Consider the following 19901-nt stretch of genomic DNA (forward strand, 5'->3'; position numbering starts at 1 on the left):
TACTGACATCTCTACGTTTTCAAGACAGCTCTAATCGAACAAAACTGCTCTAGCTTACTTTTCCAAGAGTTTTTCAGTACAAGAACAAGACAGCTCTACTCAAACATGACAGATCTACTCGGATAATTTCAAACCTGATAATGGACAAGTGTACAAAAATGTTTGTAATTTATTATTTTAAATACCTCTACTTGAATAGTTTAATGATAGTTCATATTGCGAACAGCTCGAATTTTTGGTCCCTTTTCTTGCACCTATGTTTTCGGTTCTTCTGATTGTCTGCCTTTTTATTTCATTGCTGCGACAACCTTGAGCATGAAATGGCCGATTTTAATTTTTCAAAAATACCTTTTCACCCCAAAACCAGATAAGCTTCAGGAAATGACCGACTGGCGCAACCCTTGCCATTAATGGCTAAATCTATGTTTATAGTTTCAAAAATGTCGTACAATTTCAAATGTATATAGTTTCAAAAGCCCTGTTTGTTCCAACTGTCGCCTAAGTCATATCGAATAGTTTTTGGGTAAAAACATGGAAAAATTATAAGTTTTGGACAATAAGTGAAACTTTGAGCGGAAGAAATTAATACGGCCGATTTGCTAGCCTCAATTCAATTTGGAAAAAATTTGTTGCCCGGGATAATTTGCAACGCATAATTAATTTGCTTTAAGCATTATGAATATGTTCTTCAAAGTGCGCATACTATAGTCCAGAACATAGCCAATATGGCAGTTTTCAAATCCCAGAATTTCACAAACAAAATCGGAGGTGAAATATCTTTTTGAATTGGAACTCAGAAAGTGGATATCTTCAATGGGGTATTCCTCGAAAAATGGAACACTAATAATAACCGAATTCAACCTTAAATATTTAATAATTCCAACTGAATTTCGGTAAATTTTTGTGACTTCTTCATGACGTGTCACTTCCTTTTGGCCTAATTGTTGTGATAATCTTATTTAAAAGATTTGTTATGTTTGTGCCTGTTTGTCGAGCTCCCTTTGAGGGATTTCAGAGACAGGTCTGTCAAGTGGCTTTCTGGGGGGAAGGTGCAAAACTGAAACTGGCTTGAAGAGTCTGGTGGTGCACCGCTGGACCTACTGAGCTCGGGTGAGATTGTTCCTTGTTTCTGATTTTTGAATTCGATTTTAAAATTTAAATTAAATCAATTGACTTTTATTTGCTGATATATAAAATTCCCATTAACCGCTTATCATTGGTTAGTTCAGTCCCCTAAAGTCCAGTCGAAATCCTTTTTCTTACTTTTACGCTGTGTCAAGATGAGGAAAAACAACAAAGAGTGTACGAGCAAAGATTGCTTAAAACCTTCACGCCTGATATATTGGATTAGATGTGATTGTTGTTCTAGTTGGTATTATATCAGTTTGTTAAATATTTCTCATAGAGACTCTAAGAAAACCCAATGGTTTTGTTGTCCTTTATGCCTTGATGTAAAATCTGTCGTTAAAGCAACAATAGGTTAGGATTCAGTACCAGAAAAATATGTTAATACAGCCATCTCAAATGTCCGAGTACTCAAGACAGTACCAAAAGACTCGCGTGTTCCCCAGGCGGAAAATCTGTCAGACAAAATAAATGACATCTTCTACAATGTAGAAGATGTTACAAAATGGCTTAATTTTTTAAACGTCTTTCTTGTTTTTTGGAGCAACCAAAAAGAAATGGACGCAAGCAGACCACAAGCATGAGTTCTCTGATTATTAAAAAATATCCGAGCAAATGACGTGTAATTTCCGAAATCCCATCGCCAAGTTTAAAGACCGCCCCTGAGTGACCTCGAGTGGAAAATAAAGCTAATAAGTAGTAAGCTCGATGAAGGAAAAACAAAGGAAGGACAAAGCTTGCTGCTTCGGATGACAAAATTGCTCTTTTTTCAACTGATGACTATCAAAAATTGTTGTCTAAGCACCCTCAGCGAGTTAAATTTGCTGCTACAAAACAAGTGAATTTTGATAGTTTTTTGGTAGCCAAATTCGATCAATACGAAGCCAGAATGTCATTTCACTAACGGATCAACAGCAGTTCCGGATAAAGTGGTTCCTCAAATTTTTAAAAACCTTGCTAGTAAGTCGAATGGCAGTGCAGGACTTAATTTTTTGAAATCGCTTGCAAAGCTGATAAACCTCATTGGAGATGGCAAAACACCCGAACCCTTAAGACCTTTCTTTTTTGGCTCAAAGCTTATTGCCCTCATAAAGATAGACGCAGGGTTGAGACAATATGACATAGGCAACACGCTGAGACGTATTGCGTCTAAATACGCTGGCAGCAAGGCCCTCTCCCAGCGACAAAAAAATTTCGGAAACCTACATTTAGATGCGGCACTAAACGAGAAGCAGAAATAGCTGCACACTCCTTTCGAAACATAATTGAGAGCGACGACAATCCAAAATTCGCTATTCTTTTGAAACTAGATTTTAAGAACGCCTTTAACTCTCTAAATAGAGAAACAATGCTGAATCAAGTTTTTCAATTCGTCTTGAATTGTACAAATCCACCCATTGCGCGTATAGTAAACCTAGTTACCTTTTTTACGAAAGCTCTATCATAATGTCAGAAAACGGAATTCATCATGGCGATCCTGAAGCCCCAGCCCTTTTTGCTGAAGCAATTCAGACACTAGTCAAACAGTTGGAGTCGCAAACGAATATCTGGTATTCAGATGACGGAAATTTAAACGACGACTATAAGGTAGTACACCGGGACTCTAAAATAATAGTGAAATCGGAACAATTTTACGGCCTGAGCTTGAACACTGAATAGTGCGAGCTTTAATTTTTGATACCGACTCCGAGTACAAGTATAATTCAATTTTAACACTTGATTCAGAGCTGAAAAAAATCTCCAATCATTGACAACCTAGACATCCATTATGGTTTTTAACTCCTGAAAATTGCCTTAGCATGCCAAAACTCCTTTATTTTTGCGTACGAGACCTTGTTTTTTGCAAAATGATTTTTTGGAACGCTACGAGAAACTAAGAAGAAATTCGTTATGCAAGGTGACTAATGGTAAAATTGGGTGATAACCAGTGTTTACCAGCAGTTCGTCCGGCAGCCAAAGGTGGCTTGGGTTTTTCTTCCGCTCGCCTACTAGCTCTACCAGCTTTCTTAGCCTCAGCATTAGGAGCAAAAAATGCCCTAAGGGAAGGTTATGGTTTGGAGCTTGCGGATGGAATCTATGATGATGCACTTAAGTGGTTGTTTCATATTAGAAAAATTGAAATGGATCCAACAAACGAAATCCAAAAAAATACACTCTATCATCTAAGTTCATTACTCATATATTGACAACGGCTCTAAAATCAATCAAGTGAGATAATTAAGGTTTTTCTAGAAGTTTAAAGAAGTAATTAGTTTTGACTGAAGCAGTTTTATCAGTTTGGACCATTAGGTCGCTTGATTGGTCGATTTTCCCAATCAAGATTTCCTTGCATCAGTAGTAACACTTACGTTACCACTCTCGATGCTCTTTATCGAGAACGAACAAGACAGCTCTGCTCGAATACTGACATCTCTACGTTTTCAAGACAGCTCTAATCGAACAAAACTGCTCTAGCTTACTTTTCCAAGAGTTTTTCAGTACAAGAACCAGACAGCTCTACTCAAACATGACAGCTCTACTCGGATAATTTCAAACCTGATAATGGACAAGTGTACAAAAATGTTCGTAATTTATTATTTTAAATACCTCTACTTGAATAGTTTAATAATAGTTCATATTGAGAATAGCTCGAGTTTTTGGTCCACTTTCTTGCACCTATGTTTTCGGTTCTTCTGATTGTCTGCCTTTTTATTTCATTGCTGCGACAACCTTGAGCATGAAATGGCCGATTTTAATTTTTCAAAAATACCTTTTCACCCCAAAACCAGATTAGCTTCAGGATATGACCGACTGGCGCAACCCTTGCCATTAATGGCTAAATCTATGTTTATAGTTTCAAGAATGTCGTATAATAGGAAAAGCCCTGTTTGTTCCAACTGTCGCTTAAGTCATATCGAATAGTTTTTGGGTAAAAATTATGGAAAAATTATAAGTTTTGGACAATAAGTGAAATTTTGAGCGGAAGAAATTAATACGGCCGATTTGCTAGCCTCAATTCAATTTGGAAAAAATTTGTTGCGCTGGATGATTTGCAACGCATGAGTAATTTGCTTTAAGCATTATGAATAAGTTCTTCAAAGTGCGCATAATATAGTCCAGAACATAGCCAATATGGCAGTTTTCAAACCCCAGAGTTTCACAAAAAAAATCGGAGGTGAAATATCTTTTTGAACTCAGGAAGTGGATACCTTCAATGGGGTATTCCTCGAAAACGGTGGTTTGAACTTGGAAAAATTGAAATGGCTCCGGAAAATGAAATGCAAAAACATTGGACGGAGCCAAATTTTGACAGCGAAGCTGCGCACATGATTTTACGAATCGAACCAACGGACGTAAAAAGATTCAACGCGATCAAAGATAGATTTGGCTCCCGTTGGGTGAACGTCATCCCGTGCAAAAATTGAAGGCTAAAATTGTCAAACCAACGACTAAGAGTTGCAATACGACTTCGATTAGGCACAAAAACTTGCAAACGGCATAAATGTGTGTGCGGAAAAAACGTTACCGAAGATGGTGGGCATGGCTTTTCTTGCCCCAAAAGTGCAGAGAGATTCTCTATGCATTCAAATCTGAATGCCCTTATAAAGCAGAGTTTATCTTCTACTCACAATACGTCTATTTTAGAACCACGACACCTCTACAGGAACGATCAGAGGTGACCAGACGGTTTGATGCTCGTTCAATGGGTTATTGCTAAGCAGCTCTTGTGGTATGTAACGGTAGTAGACTCCATAGCCTCTAGTAGGAGTAGCGCCGGATCTGTTTGTAACTGTTGAAGCGGATGAGCGAAAAAATGACGATTATAAAGACTTAATAGATGATGCGTACCTTTTTCAACCACTAGCTTTTGAGATTCAGGGCGCGGCCGGCCCCAGCACCTAATTTTTTCAGAGCAAGCTTTGTATGAACCTAAACATATGCACTGCAGAACCCAGATCAGGAAGCTTTTTAAAACAGAGAATCTCCCTATTAATACAGATTGAGAACGCCGCTTGCGTATTCGGAACAAAATATGACAAAACAACTTTCGATGAAACTTTTTTTTGTAACACAAATTCATTTGTATATTAGGTTTTCTCGTGTCGATTTGCGTGTTCTTATCGAAGAAAAATTACACGTATCGAGTGTAATTGTGAGCAAATCAACACTTATCATCTCCTTTTTATCATTAGCACTCAAAGGATAATGATACAATGAGAATGATCATCTCCTTTTTTTTAATCAAAATCACTCAATTAACGCTGTAGAACTCGGGTCGCCTGATACCTCTGGACAAAAATTCAGGGTATGGCCCAAGGGCCCAGGCGAGGTTCTGAGAAAAATAGTTGGCAAAACAGTCACCCAATGTATAAAATCAGTTCTTAAAAATCTCATAAAAAATTTCCAACTCTGCATAGGCCAGAAGTGTGGAATCGAATATGCTATCCACAGCTTGATGAACTAGTTTGAGAAACCGGAAACGGATGCCCTACTACTTATTGATGCACAAAATGCCTTCAACTCGCTCAATAGAGAACTTGCTTTAAAAAATGTAGAAATCCTTTGTCCGGCAATACATCATGCGCTGGCCAACTCATATAAATATCCCTCAAATTTATATGTCAATAACACGGTTTTGACATCTACCGATGACCGAAGCGCTGGCGGTGATCTTAAGAGCCTCCGCGCAATACTTGATAACCTGGATGTGCACGGAAAGGCTTTCGGATACAATGCGAAGCCTTCCAAGTGTCAACTCATAGTTAATGAAAACCGTCGTGAAAGCGCCATAAAAGTATTCGAAGGCACAAATATTACAAGGGTAGACGGTTTGAGAGTCCTTGGATCGGTTGTAGGAACACCATCAGCATGCGATAAATACATGGAAAGCAAAATTTAAAAGACAGCTACCCATACTGAAAAGCTTTCCAAAATAGCTAAAACATCACCACAAAATGCGTACTCCTGCTACACAAAGAGTTCAAATAAATTAAGCTTTCTAAGCAGAACAACCCCGAAAGCATTTAAGTAATTTCTAGCAATTTCCAAGAATTTTGACTGGAATAAGTGATGAAGGGACCGCTGACTGTAATCTCGGTTACAATGATATTTTTGACCTTCTGCTTCAAGATGTATGATATAGAGAAGTAATTAAAATATTGAAATTTGAATTTGTTTACTTCCAACTTAGCAGTGTCGTACTACAATAGAAAACAATTACGATAGTAGTCTACATCCAAGATAATGTTGGAGCACGTGAATCAGTCACCTGTCTGAACATTTGTTTTTCGTACATCTCAATCATATAACTTTCAGTATCCATGAGACTTGTCAATTGCAATTTCTTACGTCACTCTATGCCTTAATAACACTTGCACATAATTTTGTTCATGTTAAAATTGTTATAGTTCTCGACATCTTAATTAGAACAGTACTGGCTACGTTTAAGCACCCGTTTTTCTTAAGTGTGCTAAATGAGTTTTTTTTGCGAACATGATAGATACGATAACACGGCCATCGTGGTTTTGGTCAAAATGTGTATTGTTAGGTCTTCTGTTTTTATTAGGCTTTTAATTTTTACAGATATCTTGTGGCAGTGTTAATTTCTGTTAAAGCCAATGGCTAAATGGGGAGAAGGAGACCCGCGTTGGATCGTCGAGGAGCGCCCTGACGCTACAAACGTAAATAACTGGCATTGGAAAGAAAAAGACGCTACGATGTGGTCAAAGGAGAAACTGAAAGAACTGCTATCTGAATTGCAATTCGGAGATGATGCTGGCAATGCGTTGGAAGTAGAAGAAGTTAGCTTCGGAGACGAATGTGAAGCGGTGATAAACAATCGAAAGCAAAAACTTATCTTTCTTTATGAGTTCAATATTACGCTGAAGTCTACGGGTTATACGTCTGAAAATGATAAAATCACAGGAAAAATTGAGATCCCGAATTTAGAACAGCAAGAACCTATTGAGGATGTAAATATTGATTTCATTCAGGAAACTCCAAAATCGACAAACTCTCAATATTACGACTTCTTCAAAAGCAAAGTACGACCCTTTATTCGAGAGAAACTAAAGATGTATGTTACCATGCTAACTAAAGAGTACTCAAAAGGCCTTGTCCTGCCGACTAAGGAAGCAAAAATGACCGTCAATAAACCTGCGGGAGATAGTAAGAAGAGCACAATCGAAAGCCAAAAAGCTGATCAAAGCAATGGCGTACAGACAGGATTGAAAATATCAACATTCAAAATAGAGTTGAAAGAAACATTTCAAGCAACGGCTCACGACATCTTGGAAGCTTTTCTTGATAAGCCACGCGTTGAGGCTTTTACTGGCACTGCTGCTCAAGTAGATAGAAGCAAAGGGGGTGCATTTGGTTTGTATGGAAAAAATATAACTGGTTAGTCATGTTTTGAAATTCGTCTCAGAGCTGTTGAACGGAGCCACATTTTCTCATTGTTGTTTTGTTTCTATGCTAGGTTCATTTGATGTACGAGTTAATTACGCTTGTGGTTAGCAGGCGTGATCACATCGGAATATAGATTTTGTTTAGGTTAACAAATAGTTTAACACAATCACTTGAATCATTTTACCTTTGGCTCAAATGAAGTCAAAAGTCACACGTTAACTCGCGCATGCAGCGAAAATTTAACGCACCTACCTACAAAGACAAAGGTCAATGATTCGAAGCCGGCCAGGACCTGTTTTTTTTGTAAACGGAAAATTGTCCGCGCGTCGAAAAATCGTTACCCGACTTCTGTTTGTCTGCTTGTTTTTTGTCGGATTAAGTTGCCACAGCATCAAATTAGTTTGAAATTTAGGCAATTCTTACCTAAATTTAAAATAACTTCATTGTATTCCGGTTTTGTGCAAATGATTGACTGTCTTATAATCAGGAACTAGATTTTTCAGAATGCATGAAATTGATTATTTTTCCGGTAAAAATTGAGTTGTCGGACTTTCGCTTGTCTGTTCAATTTTTGTCGGCTTAGGTGCCATATCACGAGTTTTTCTTGTGCTGTATCCTAGTATCGTCGTAGTTGCAACTGCTGTTCATTGTAGTTTCAGGGGGGCCTGAAAACTTATTAGAGAATAATTTTTTTCGACTCAACTGGTGTCTGCTCAAAGATGGTCGGCTTTGTTTTTGCTTCGTAAGTTTTGTTCTGTTGCTAATTTAAAATTCAAAAGTCTTTCTTGGTAAGTTTGCCCAGAATTTTTGTTTGTTAAAAGCTGTTATTATGAAAATGTATGGGATTTTTTTCTTTCAAAATTCTTAATTCTTGAAAACAACTTTCAGTAAAGGGGTATCAGTTGAAATACTGCCCAATCCCCTGCGCGCCGCATAATCTTGTTTCTTTTTCTTTACTTCAATGTCTACAGCTTTCGAAAAAGTCTGTGTGGAGAATATTTGACCCACATTTTTGGATTTTTGTTTTTTTAATAACTACCCTCTCAAATCAAATATTTTGGGTTCAGTGAATAGAACGGGGTATGGGAAGTTTTGTTCATGTGATTTTTTGACCGTTTTTTGGACTTTTTTTGACTTTTCTCGAAAGCTATCCTCTCAATTCTGAGATTTTACGTGCAATGTAGAGCGCTGGTTATGGCAAGTTTTCTTGATTTAGCGGCCACTCCCAGTTTTGTTCACACAAAAAAGTTTTGTCACTCGGAAAAGTCAGTTTTTATTTATTTTTTATTCACTGTGAAATTTTGACTTCTCTCGAAAACTACCATTTTAATCTCGAAATTTAGGTTCAATCCAAATAACAGGTTGTGTGCATATCTTCTGCATAACTGGCTACGCCCATTTTTTTTTTTTACAAAAAGCTATGATTCTCGAAAAATCTATATTTTTGATTTGTTGACTGTATTTTGGGAAGTTTTTTGAGCGTTCTCGAAAACTATCCTTTCAATTCTTAGGTTAAGTGTTCAATTGAGAAACACGTTTTTGAGAACCTTCTCTGCTTAAGCGGCCATGGCCCAATGCAGAAAACTTTTTGAACTTTTGACCATTGTTTAGAAATTTTTTTGACTTTTCTCTAGCTATCCTATCAAATCTGAAATGGAGAGTTCAATCGAAAGAACCGGAAGCGAGAGTTTTGCCAATAGAAGCCGCGATTCCCTATTTTTTGTTTAATTTCCTTGGGAAAGTTCCGTTTTATTAAAATTTTTCACTCCTCTCACTTATTTTAGTAGAGAAACAACAGGTTTTGGGCAAAGTCCAATTTTTCAAACTTAGAATTTACCCATATCATCTTGCATTAACATAACAAGAAAAAATGCCGATCAGGTACCTTCAGCTTCAGTTGGGCCTCTAGATTTCTTTTATCGATACATACGAAAATTTTGGTTCACCTAGTTTTTTAAATATTTTTCTTTTTTTTTTTTGTTTTTTTTTGTGTTTGTGTTGTTTCGCAAGTGTGCGAAGCTCCGCTTCGCCTCTGTTCATGTTTGTTTTTGAAACATTTTTGGACGTTGATTGTACAACTTTAAAAATTGATTGAAAGAACAGTTTAACTTTTTCTTTATCAATTCAAGGAGTATTATGTGCATTTGGTGAAGTGGTAATACCCATGCTAGACGACGCAGCCCGGAAGTTCGATTCGAGTTAGGACCTGTTTTTAAGGGAACTGAAAGTTTTGGCTATTTTAAACTTTCGTGTCTGTTTTTTTTTGTCGGCTTCGTTCCCAAAGAAAGGCCCGACTTATTTTAGCATTTTGAAAGCTCTTTGTAAAAATTCTATTGGTGCAGGTAACTTAATTCCGGAGTTTCTTTTGTTATTTTTTGACAAAACTATTTGACAAAACAGGTTTTTTCAAGGTTAATGAACGTAGTGATAACTCTTATATAGGTCTTGGTGATTTTTTTTTTTCAGGAAACAGTCTTGAAATGCTCTAGTAACTACATACATATTAATGCATTTAGAAATTCATACATATTAATGCATTTATGAATGCTCTTAGATATATTTGCACTTTTTGAGTTCAATTCAAAATTATCCGCATAAAGTTACGTAAATAGCACTCACCAAATACGAAGGTGGAAATGGCGATAAAAAACGTGAACAATTTCTAGTTTCGAAAGTGGAATTTGATTTTTAGATTTCCAGCGGAATGAAAACTTTATCTATTGATCCAGTTTTCTCAAGTTGGGTTTATCTTATGAGAAAAGGGCAATCATAAATTGTTTTAGTATTTCAAAGAGCTTTAAGGGCATCTTTTTTTTCTTTGAAATTCAACAAAGTCAGTCTTTGATTTTTTCAACAAAGTCAGTATTTTTTTCTATTTACTTGCATTCATTACTCTTTTCCAACTGTCAGTTGGCTATGTTTTCATTTTTTGATTTGTCTTTTTATTTGAGTTTAATCATAGTCGTTCATTTTTGTATCGCATGCTTCGCCTCTGTGAAAATCGTTCAGCCTCTGTCGTTGCTTTGAATTTACTCTTTTATTGCCCGAGGGGGGGGGGGGGGTGGTTGTCATTTTACTCCAGCCGTTCCCGCTTAAAGGTGCGGATGACATTGGAGAACCTCCGACCGAGAATAAAACGGGATTGGACCCACGACCATCCTGTTAAGAGCGTGCGCTTTACTTATTCGGTTCCTGCCTCTCTTTAACGCCAGTGGTAACATGGGATGTGAATTTAATTTACTTTCTAGGGTTCTTCGACGTAATTGAAGATAAGAAGCTGAAGATGCGATGGCGCAAGAGTAACTGGCCACCTGAGCACTACAGCAACGTGGAAATTGCATTGAACGAGAGGAGTGAACAAAATGAGACCGATTTGAAGTTGGTCCAGACGCTGATTCCCTCCGACTTCTCGAACGAAAGCGAACTAACCAATGGATGGAAAAACATGTACTTCCAGCCGATGAAGCAAAGGCTGGCTCTTGGTTACCTACTCTAACGCTAGCTCCATAAATTGATGCTATCGACTTGCAGGATCATTATGAAATTGGATCGATGAAGTTAAAACCAAAACGGACTCAGAAACTATCTGTTTCAATAGTGTCCGATTTGATCGATCAACTAACTGATCATTAAATTAATGTTACACGACATGACTTAAATGTAATTTTGCTTGGACAATTCATTTTTCACAATTCATCCTTTTCAATCAAAATGTCCATATTGAAGGCATCGTGACTAGCTATACTCTTATGAAGGCAGTTCATAATTACACTTGCGATTAGCAAGCGTTATCAAACTGGAATATAGACTTTTTTCTAGTTAACCAGTTTAACAAAATCAGTTGCATCATTTCAATTTCAGCTGGCATTATCAATTTCATGAAAATTCAAATGCAGCTTACATGCTCAATTTCATGAAAATTCAAATTTAACTACTGGGTGGGTTCTAGTTACTACAGGGGAGTTTCAGGGGGACTCGAAACTTTAAATAAAATTTTCTTACAAAACGGTTTTTTTTCGGCTCAACTAGTGTCTGCTCAAATATTGTCGGCCTTTTTTACGCTTCGTAAGTTTTGTTCAGTTGCAATTTTAAATGTCTTATTTGGTATGTGTGCTAGGAATTCCTGTTTGATAGAAATAGGTTTTATGAAAATGTATGAGGTTGGGTTTTTTATTTCACTTTTTTGAGACGCTTTGTGTAAAATTTCTCAGAAACTCTACTGATTTTCAAAAAAGGGGTATCCATAGTAGGATAGCCTGCACCCTTGTGTGACTGCATACCACCCTGGTCTTTTTTGCTTTAACCTTTCATCTACAGCATTCGAAAAAGTCAGAGGGGAATAATTGACCGATATTTTTGATTTTTTTTTCCTTTTCTCAAAAACTAACCTACCAAATCTGAGATTTTTGCTTAAATGATATTTGTGTAAATGAATTTCCCCTGCGGGGGGGGGGGGGGGGCTTATAATTGACCGATAGTTTTGATTTTTTCCTTTTCTCAAAAACCAAGCAAATCTGAGATTTTTGCTCAAATGAATTGTGAGGATTTAAAAAGCTACCCTCCATAAGCGGCTACGGCCAAATTTTTTTCACAAATAAGATAATAAATGTTTTTGACTTTCCAAAAAACTAACCTCCCAAACCCGAGGTTGTGGGTCCAATGAAAACAAAGCATAAAAGGAAGCTCCCCTAAATTAGTGTCCACTCACAAAATTTTTGTGAGTGGACACAAAGTTATTGTGCTCAGAAAAGTCAGTTTATAAATTTTTAAGCGTTTTTGTTTCATGTTTTGTGAGTTTTACCGAAAAATGCTTTCTTATACTTGGGATTTTGTGCTCAATTACAGAACGAGTTGTGGGAAGCTCCTTTGTATAACCGACTACGCCCAACCTTTTTTGACACAAAAAATTGTGGCCCTCGGAAAAGTCAAAACTTTCCACCGTTTCTTTTGAAACTTTTTTCGAGAGCTGACCTGCCAAATCTGGGTTTATGGGTTCGATCAAAATTGAAGGTTGGGTAAGTTTCTTTCGCACAAGTGACTGCGACCTTTTTTGGACTTTTCTAGATAACTATCCTGGCATTTTGATATCATAGGTTTAATCGACAAACCAGGTTGTTGCAAGCTTACTTTAATAACTCTTTTCGCCCAAATTCTTTTAGAAGAAGTTATTGCCTTTAAAAAGTAGAAAGTTTTGAAACTTTGACCGTTTTATGGGAGTGTTTTTTTTCCTACTTCACTCGGAAATTACCATGCCGATTCTCAGGTTAATTAATTAATCGAGAAGCACAATTTTGGGAATCTTGTCTGCTTTAAGGGCCACGAACTGATTTTAGCAGTAAAAAAAAATTACGGGTTTTGGAATATCAAGTTTTTGAGCTGTGAACATTTTTTTTGAATCTTTTGATTTTTCTCAAAAACTACCCTATCAAATCTGAAATGAAAAGTTCAATCGAAAGAAGTGGCTGCGTGGTTTTTTCCAATAAAGCGGCTACTCTTCAAAAAAAATTTCGTTATTTTATTCGGTCGATAAAGCTTTTTTGTTTGTTATTCAAAAGACATATTTAAAGCATTTCTGCATTTCAAATATCCTTTTTTTATGTATTTTTGTTGGTTTGAAATCTATCAACTCCGGTTCTGCGTAATTTCTGTTTTTTTTTTGTTTAGTAGGCTTCAAAGAATTCCGGTGTACATCTAATCGGCGTAGTGGCATTATATTGCGTCGTTGATTGAGCCAAACAAGTTTCTAATGAGTGAGTCTTTTGGTGGTCTGTTTTTTCTTCAAACTTCCTGCCTTTGTTATTGATTCTTAAATTTTGTTTCCTAAAGGGTGGGAAGCCCTGCTTTGCTGCTGTGTATAAATTTGAACCAACAGCCATAATCGGCCAACATAATCATTTTGAGCATGTCTGGAGTTTGCGCTCACGTTTTATTCGAAATTTGTTCTTAATATGCCTATACGTAAACTCCAAAATTTTAAAGCTCTTTTTAAAAAGATTTTTTTTTTTCAAAAATTTGGAGTTGACGTAGAGGCATATTAAGAACATATTTCGGATAAAACGTGAGCTTAAACTGCAGACATCTGTATGATTACAATGTTCCTTTAGACTAAAGAACACAGTTTTTTTTTCAAGAAAAAGTCTAAAAACTTGTTCATGCTCGATTTTGATTTTTCCCGGTTTGACTTATGATTTAAAGTTCAGTGCATTTCCATTGTTAAAAGGAAGGCAAACTCCACTATCGAACAACCAAAGTGCGCAGGTCACGAAAAACGTCGCCGACTTTCAATTTCGAAAATAGATGTTAAATCTTTAGGTTTCTTTTTGGATCTTCAAGAATTGTTTGTTTTTTCGACAAGAAAATTCTATTGTTTGCCGCGCTGCTTTTCCTAAAACTGACAGTATAGAGAACTAAAATAAAATTTTTGGGTTGATCGTCCGACGAAAGATATTGTTAAATAGTACCAAAGTTAAAGCTCTTCGATTGACCAGGAAGTCAGCCAAAAACGAGTGTCGTAAAACAGTATAATGAGGACCGATGGATTTTGCCTCCCTTTTAAATATTTCCCCGTTTAAATTTTATTGAAGGTGAAACCTAACACTAAAATTATCTACTTTCAAAATCAGAGATAATAATAATAATAATAATAATTGTAGTTCCTGCAAATCGCAGAGGAGCTATCAGTAGGCCTTAATAGTCCTGTCGAGTATAGTCCATTTGTATTATCTCCCCACATTCCAGACTGTGTATTTTGTTGAGCGAAGCTCTTTTTTGCGACTCAAGGCCGTTTTTGTGCGTCTAGAATTTTCACGTGGTACCACTATTGCAGCCAAACTTGGTCAGGTTGTGGTAGACCTGAAGCTAGAGGTCAAGTGAGAGCTCGTCCTCACACACTATCATTGCCATGGCATGGGATCGATTACACGATCTGACGATTCTTAAGTGAACGCCTTACCACTATGCTAAGTGCCCCCACCGTTTTGGTTTAAATGGATATACCAAAATGGATTGATATTCACCTGTGAAGAACCTCAGAAAATTAGAGCCTTGGTTTTTTTAAAAACTTTTGTTGCAAATTTTCATTTTTTATTCCTTCTAAAAAGTTCCTTTTAGCAGCATGTTTGTTTGCCAATTGAAACGCAAATTTTGCTTTCTGTGTCAAAAATGCGATGGGGCAAAAATTGAAGCTTGACTTTGTTTCAAAAATAGTTTTTTATAGATTTTCTAGCGGAAAAAAAATTGTCTCTCCACATCAAGACATGTTTGCGAAAAATTTTGCTAAAAAAATTCTTGATATTCAAAAGTATTTTTATGATTTTAAGCAAAATGAAATTCTACAGTTGCCAGGGATAAGTTCTGCTAAAGCTAAATGTTTCCATTGTTGATACTCAAAGTGAATAAAGAACGTTCTGAGCTACATCAAAATGGCAAAATACAATTTTTGGGATAAATTGTTCTTCCACGACTTACTTGAGCCTTATTTCTGCGATGAGAGACTAAGAAGTTCGACTTTTCAATTTTTTTGACATGGGTGAATTTATTATAACAAGAGTTTCAGCTAACTGGCTGTGGGCTTTATATATGTCGGCTTATTTACCATTTTTTCCTTAAAATGTCCGGAAGTTTTTTTGATATCGATAAGACTGTCACCAAATTTTGAATGACCATCGTCAACATTACTGGGTTCTCTTCGAAAAACTTGAATAAATTTTCAAAAATGTTTTTTATTTTTTGTTTGTTTTTACACTTCTTGGCCCACCATGATCCGTGCTCGTTGCTTGAGGGTGAGGCAACATTACCCAGCCCCGAAAATTGCATGTAGTTCTTAAGCAGGGGCACAACAGCGGTTCGCCGTGATGAGCTGTACAGCTCGTATGTTGGTCCTATCCCTCGTGGATAAATGATCTTAATTCTTGCGTCAATTGTAACATTGTTCAAAATTCTGTTCGCTAATTTTTTGGTGCTTTCATCCTATAATTGTTGAATCGCAAGAGGTGCGAAGCTCAGCTTCGATTCAGTGTTAAAATTTTTGTCGAGTCCTCTTTCTGATGTCAATTAAGTCGGTAGTTTCCGATAATTGCTGATATTTTTTTAGTATAGTGAGCGGTGCAGATAATTGAAGCAAGCATAGAGTTTATTAGATCAAAGTAAACAACATCATATCGAACAATTTAATTTATGTTGGTAGATTTGAAGCGGGCGTAGAATCCTGGAATTTCATTAGATCAAAGTATCCATATCCAACAAAAGAAATGTTGGAGCGATAATTAAAAACGAGTAGTTCGATTGAGGTTTTCTGGGGTACACCCACAATGCTACTATTTTAATTCTAAATTTTCATTTTCTGAAAGTATTTTGGTTTTCCAACCCCTTTTTTAGGGTTAAACTTTGGACCCGGGTGTTTATCTCACTTTGGAATGACGTCGTACAAACAGGATTGTACAAGCAGGAGCGATCGTTTTTTAGGGTTGCCCTTGTGTTCTAAGGGTTTCTCGTATAACCCTACCAACAAAGACGATAGTTCTACTTAAAGAATGGAAACGAAATTTGTTCTAGGGATTTTGAACGCATAAATTCGTAGCAGCAGTTGCAAGCTTAGCTCTAATCAATTTTGACATATACCTGGCGCATACTTCATTGAGGCACTTTTTTCAGTATTAAGGCACCCTTTTCAGTATTAAGAAAGCGAGGAGTACTACACCAAGGGTTTCATTTGCCCCCATTTTTTCCTATGTTAAGTTAAACATACACATAACTTATGATTTAGGTTAAGCCTACAAAATCTATGCGCTAATAATTCCGCCAAATCCCATTCGGACAGCCAGACAGAAAAAAAACTTCAGATGTGTCGGGGGAAGTATCTTGATTTTTTAAGCCCTCTAAATTGTTTCTCTAAAATGAAAAAAAAATTCAACATTTACTCGAAAAAATCTGGATAAAGATTGAATTTAGTCTATTGTATCTTGAGCGCAAACCTTTCAGTTGTCGACCAGAAAGAAAAACATATTGAATTATGTATACTATGTGAAAAATTGACTCCATAAAAACAAACTTTTTTTGCGGAAGGCTCTAAAAAAACAACTGCTTCTACGAATAATGGTAGATAAGGCGGACCAAAGAAAAATTCTAGCCCAATATCAATTCAGCTAGGATATCATTGAAAAGTAAAAAATTGTATTCTTAAGTTTCACGGAGCAAACATTTCTGAAACCAAAATCATTGATAAGCATAACGCAACAAAAAGGAATTGATTTTACGTTTGACAAATTACCGATACTCACCTGCTTAAGATTAAATACTTAGTTGAGACAGTACTTGGTTGCTGAAAACATTTTTATTTTATGCTCACTTGGCCTTACAAATAAATGTCAATCCATCTTGGACCTTAGTGGTTTACTTTGGTCAATCCATCTAGGACCTTAGGGACTAGTTTAAGGTTTCGCATCTTTCAACAGCCATTTGAACAGGAATGCTAACAATTGACGACCCTTTCTATGGCGTGGTTGGACGAAGATGTAGACTAGATTTGAAGAGCGACTGGACATCCCATTCTAAATTTGGCGAAGAAAATGGACGTTTTGTATACAGGAATCATCCGAAAAAATTTGCACCTGTGCTTCACCCGCTTAGCCGAAACTCGCTTAACCGAAAATACAGGTTTGATAGTAATCACTTAGATGGCTCAAAAGAGTAAAAAGTTAGACGTATCCGTATCAAAAAATTATAATAAATGAAATGCTCACTAATGTGCGGGTGTCGTTACTTCAAAACTACATGCTCTGAAAGTTTTTAGAGTTTGAGTGAACTATTTTTGTGGAGTTTATCTGTTTGTACTTGTTAACTTTTATTGATTGCCGACTTGAGTTTGCGTAAAGTAACTGGAACCATTTTTGAACTAACTGGTTGCTACTTGGCTCATTTGGGTGCGTCTGGCCAAAAAGACAAATCACTGTTGTTAAAAGCTGTAACGATAGGCGAACAAGTTCAAGAAATCGGAAGAAAATATGACCCTCAAAGAACTATTGCTGCTAGAGGCTGTCATCAGCGGCCTTTGGGTGAAAAAAGAAATATTTGAGTCCCACAAAAAAGTAAAACGAAAAGTATTTGAGTTTCTCAAAAAATGAAAGAATTTTTAAAATTCGAATTGCTATCTGTTTTTTTTCTCAAAAAATGTTTTTTCTTTCAAATACGGGCCTGTATTGAAGACCAGAGCTTGCGGGTGATCCTGGGCAGAGTCGAAAACCTTTACTGATTTTAATGTTTTACCGTAATATAAATGCAAAATCTATTTTGAGTAGAGTTGGAACCGGGTCCGGGCGTTTTACGGGTGAGGCTCGGGCTTCATTTTTAGGATCAGCAATCGGGCCGGGCTGGGCTCGGGCCCGACTTTCAAAAGATTTTTTACCTTTCACACTTCACTTCACACCTTTTGAAACTTCACTTCAAACCTGGTAAGGATTCCGTTCACACCTTCTGAAACTGCACTTCACACCTGTTGAGGCTGCCGTTCACACGATAAGCGCTTCTTTTACACCTTTTAACGGTACTAGTTGACTTTTTTGGCCACTCATTGATTATACGAGAGGAAACCACAGAGAAAGATGGTACAAAAAGTCTTCATTGTGAGTTTTTTCATATCTCTGGAGCCATAATAATTTCGTCTATGTTCTGGCTTCATCTCGACATTTGTCCCAATCATCACTTTAAAACGTTTTTTCGCGTTCTTCCACACGCACTCAACCTCATTGGTATGCACTTCTTTAACAGGATCGACAAAATTCGCGTGTATTGACTTCGAAAACAACCACGAATGTGTTTGTATGTTTTGACTTATTCATCTATTTGGACAATTACCCCAGGGCCATCTAAAGAAACAGGATGGCTGACAAGATAATTTGAGCAAATGTCCCTCATATAACTGTTCCATTGAATAGCTCTGACTTGGCAATAGCCAGCAACTCTTTAGCAGTGCCCACAGACACCTCCTGTGCCCATAGATAGGCAAATAAAATAAAGTCCTTACTTTGTGATGCTCCAGATAGCTACCCTTGACTGTGAATTCCTTTTCGCCTTGTGAGTCGGGCAACCATTCACATCCGTCCTTCATCCACAAACTCGGCAAGAAGGTGCGCAAGATCGCAGTACTCGTTTTTCGCGAAGGATATCCAATGCATTTTTGGAAATTAGTAAAGAGCTGCAAAATATCGGCCAACCGCATTTTGCGAGAGAACAGATCTAGATAGTGTAGAAAACAGGCCTAATTCAGTACTAACTCAGGTCTACCTAGTGTAGTGGGTACGAATGCGACTATCAACAAAATGGCGTGGGTTCATATGACGTTCTATGCTGGATTTTTTTCAAGCAATAGGCGGGGCCTATATAAACTAGTTTTGTCACAGGACCAAACAGGTAAACTAGTCCTCAGTATTCTCATAGTCATAAATAAATATCACTGAGAGTTAGTTTCACCAATATGCACTATTCTTAGAGGGTAACAAGTTCCCTAGCTACCCTCCTTACGAATCCGAGCTTTTTAAAATCACCGGGTATGAACCCTTCCAAAGATTACATCATAGGATCCACAGTGCTAAAAGTATTGTGGCGGTTACCATTCATGGCAACTTCGGGAAAGCCCATTTTCCACAAATAGCTTTCTCAACATCAGGGGATCTGTAGAACACAGTCCCCTGTTTCTGGTCTCCACTAGCACAGAAAGTTGTACCAAAAGTCGACTCTTTCCGAGGACACGCGAGACAACTAATGGTACTTGGTCTGGTGGCTTTCAAGGCCGGATCCAGCCGGGGCATGCGCAACACAAAAATTTCGAGCGACCCCCAAGGCTTGCGTTTGCCGAAGCAAGGCTCCCCAAGGTTCGCACTTACGTCTTTGAGCACTGGGCAATGCGGCGTGTGACGTTTGCAGAAATGGCCTCGTTTGATGAACCGTCGGTGACATATTGGAAGCACGTGATCCAATACATCGCGCAGGTAATAGGAAGTACAAATACCTGCCCGACAGCCCAAAAGCTCAGACCAAATCCCCAGGATACACCGGTGTAGATCCGATTACTGCGGACCCTACCGCAAAGGACTACACCACTCGAGGAGGTGTCACACTAACGTATCCCATACTTTTTGTTTGGAAATTATTTTTCACTAAAAACGGGCCTGTGCCGGGCCTGGACTTGAAATTTTTGTTCTCCAACTGAATTCAATTAGTTTTTTTTTATAAAAGGGGAACATTTTTTAGAGCTGGTTCACCTCCAGGAAGAAAAAACTTGAAGTCTGTCTTTTTTTTTATTTATGAACTTTGTCATAACAAAGAACGTGACAGCGGGCTATGCTACTATCAAATGAAACTTCAGTAGATGTTTTTAGAGCTGTCGATTTTGA

At 37.3% G+C, this 19901-nt stretch overlaps 2 protein-coding genes across 3 annotated transcripts in view; both read left to right on the forward strand.

The window, feature by feature from the left end:
• The first annotated feature begins 6685 nt into the window (after positions 1-6685).
• Positions 6686-11208, forward strand: LOC134844484 (activator of 90 kDa heat shock protein ATPase homolog 1-like). Its single transcript, XM_063861188.1, has 2 exons — positions 6686-7503; positions 10761-11208. The coding sequence occupies exons 1-2, from the start codon at positions 6723-6725 to the stop codon at positions 11006-11008; spliced, it is 1029 nt and encodes a 342-aa protein (XP_063717258.1). The 5' UTR covers positions 6686-6722; the 3' UTR covers positions 11009-11208.
• A 5616-nt stretch (positions 11209-16824) lies between these two features.
• Positions 16825-19901, forward strand: part of LOC134843867 (uncharacterized) — a 42248-nt gene continuing 39171 nt past the window's right edge. For both annotated transcript variants that reach the window (XM_063860178.1, XM_063860180.1), the window contains exon 1: positions 16825-17166. In XM_063860178.1, coding sequence (XP_063716248.1) covers positions 16979-17166 — 188 coding nt within the window. In that variant the 5' untranslated portion in view covers positions 16825-16978. The remainder of the gene's footprint in view (positions 17167-19901) is intronic.

The sequence above is a fragment of the Symsagittifera roscoffensis genome, chromosome 4, assembly GCF_963678635.1.
Source record: "Symsagittifera roscoffensis chromosome 4, txSymRosc1.1, whole genome shotgun sequence".
Taxonomy (NCBI): Eukaryota; Metazoa; Xenacoelomorpha; order Acoela; family Convolutidae; genus Symsagittifera; species Symsagittifera roscoffensis.

Bases quoted from the DNA above. Each gene is read 5' to 3' on its own strand.
- LOC134844484 (XM_063861188.1), top strand. From the start codon at position 6,723: ATGGCTAAATGGGGAGAAGGAGACCCGCGTTGGATCGTCGAGGAGCGC. The intron at 7,504-10,760 runs GTTAGTCATGTT...TTTACTTTCTAG, and splicing joins GTATGGAAAAAATATAACTG to GGTTCTTCGACGTAATTGAA.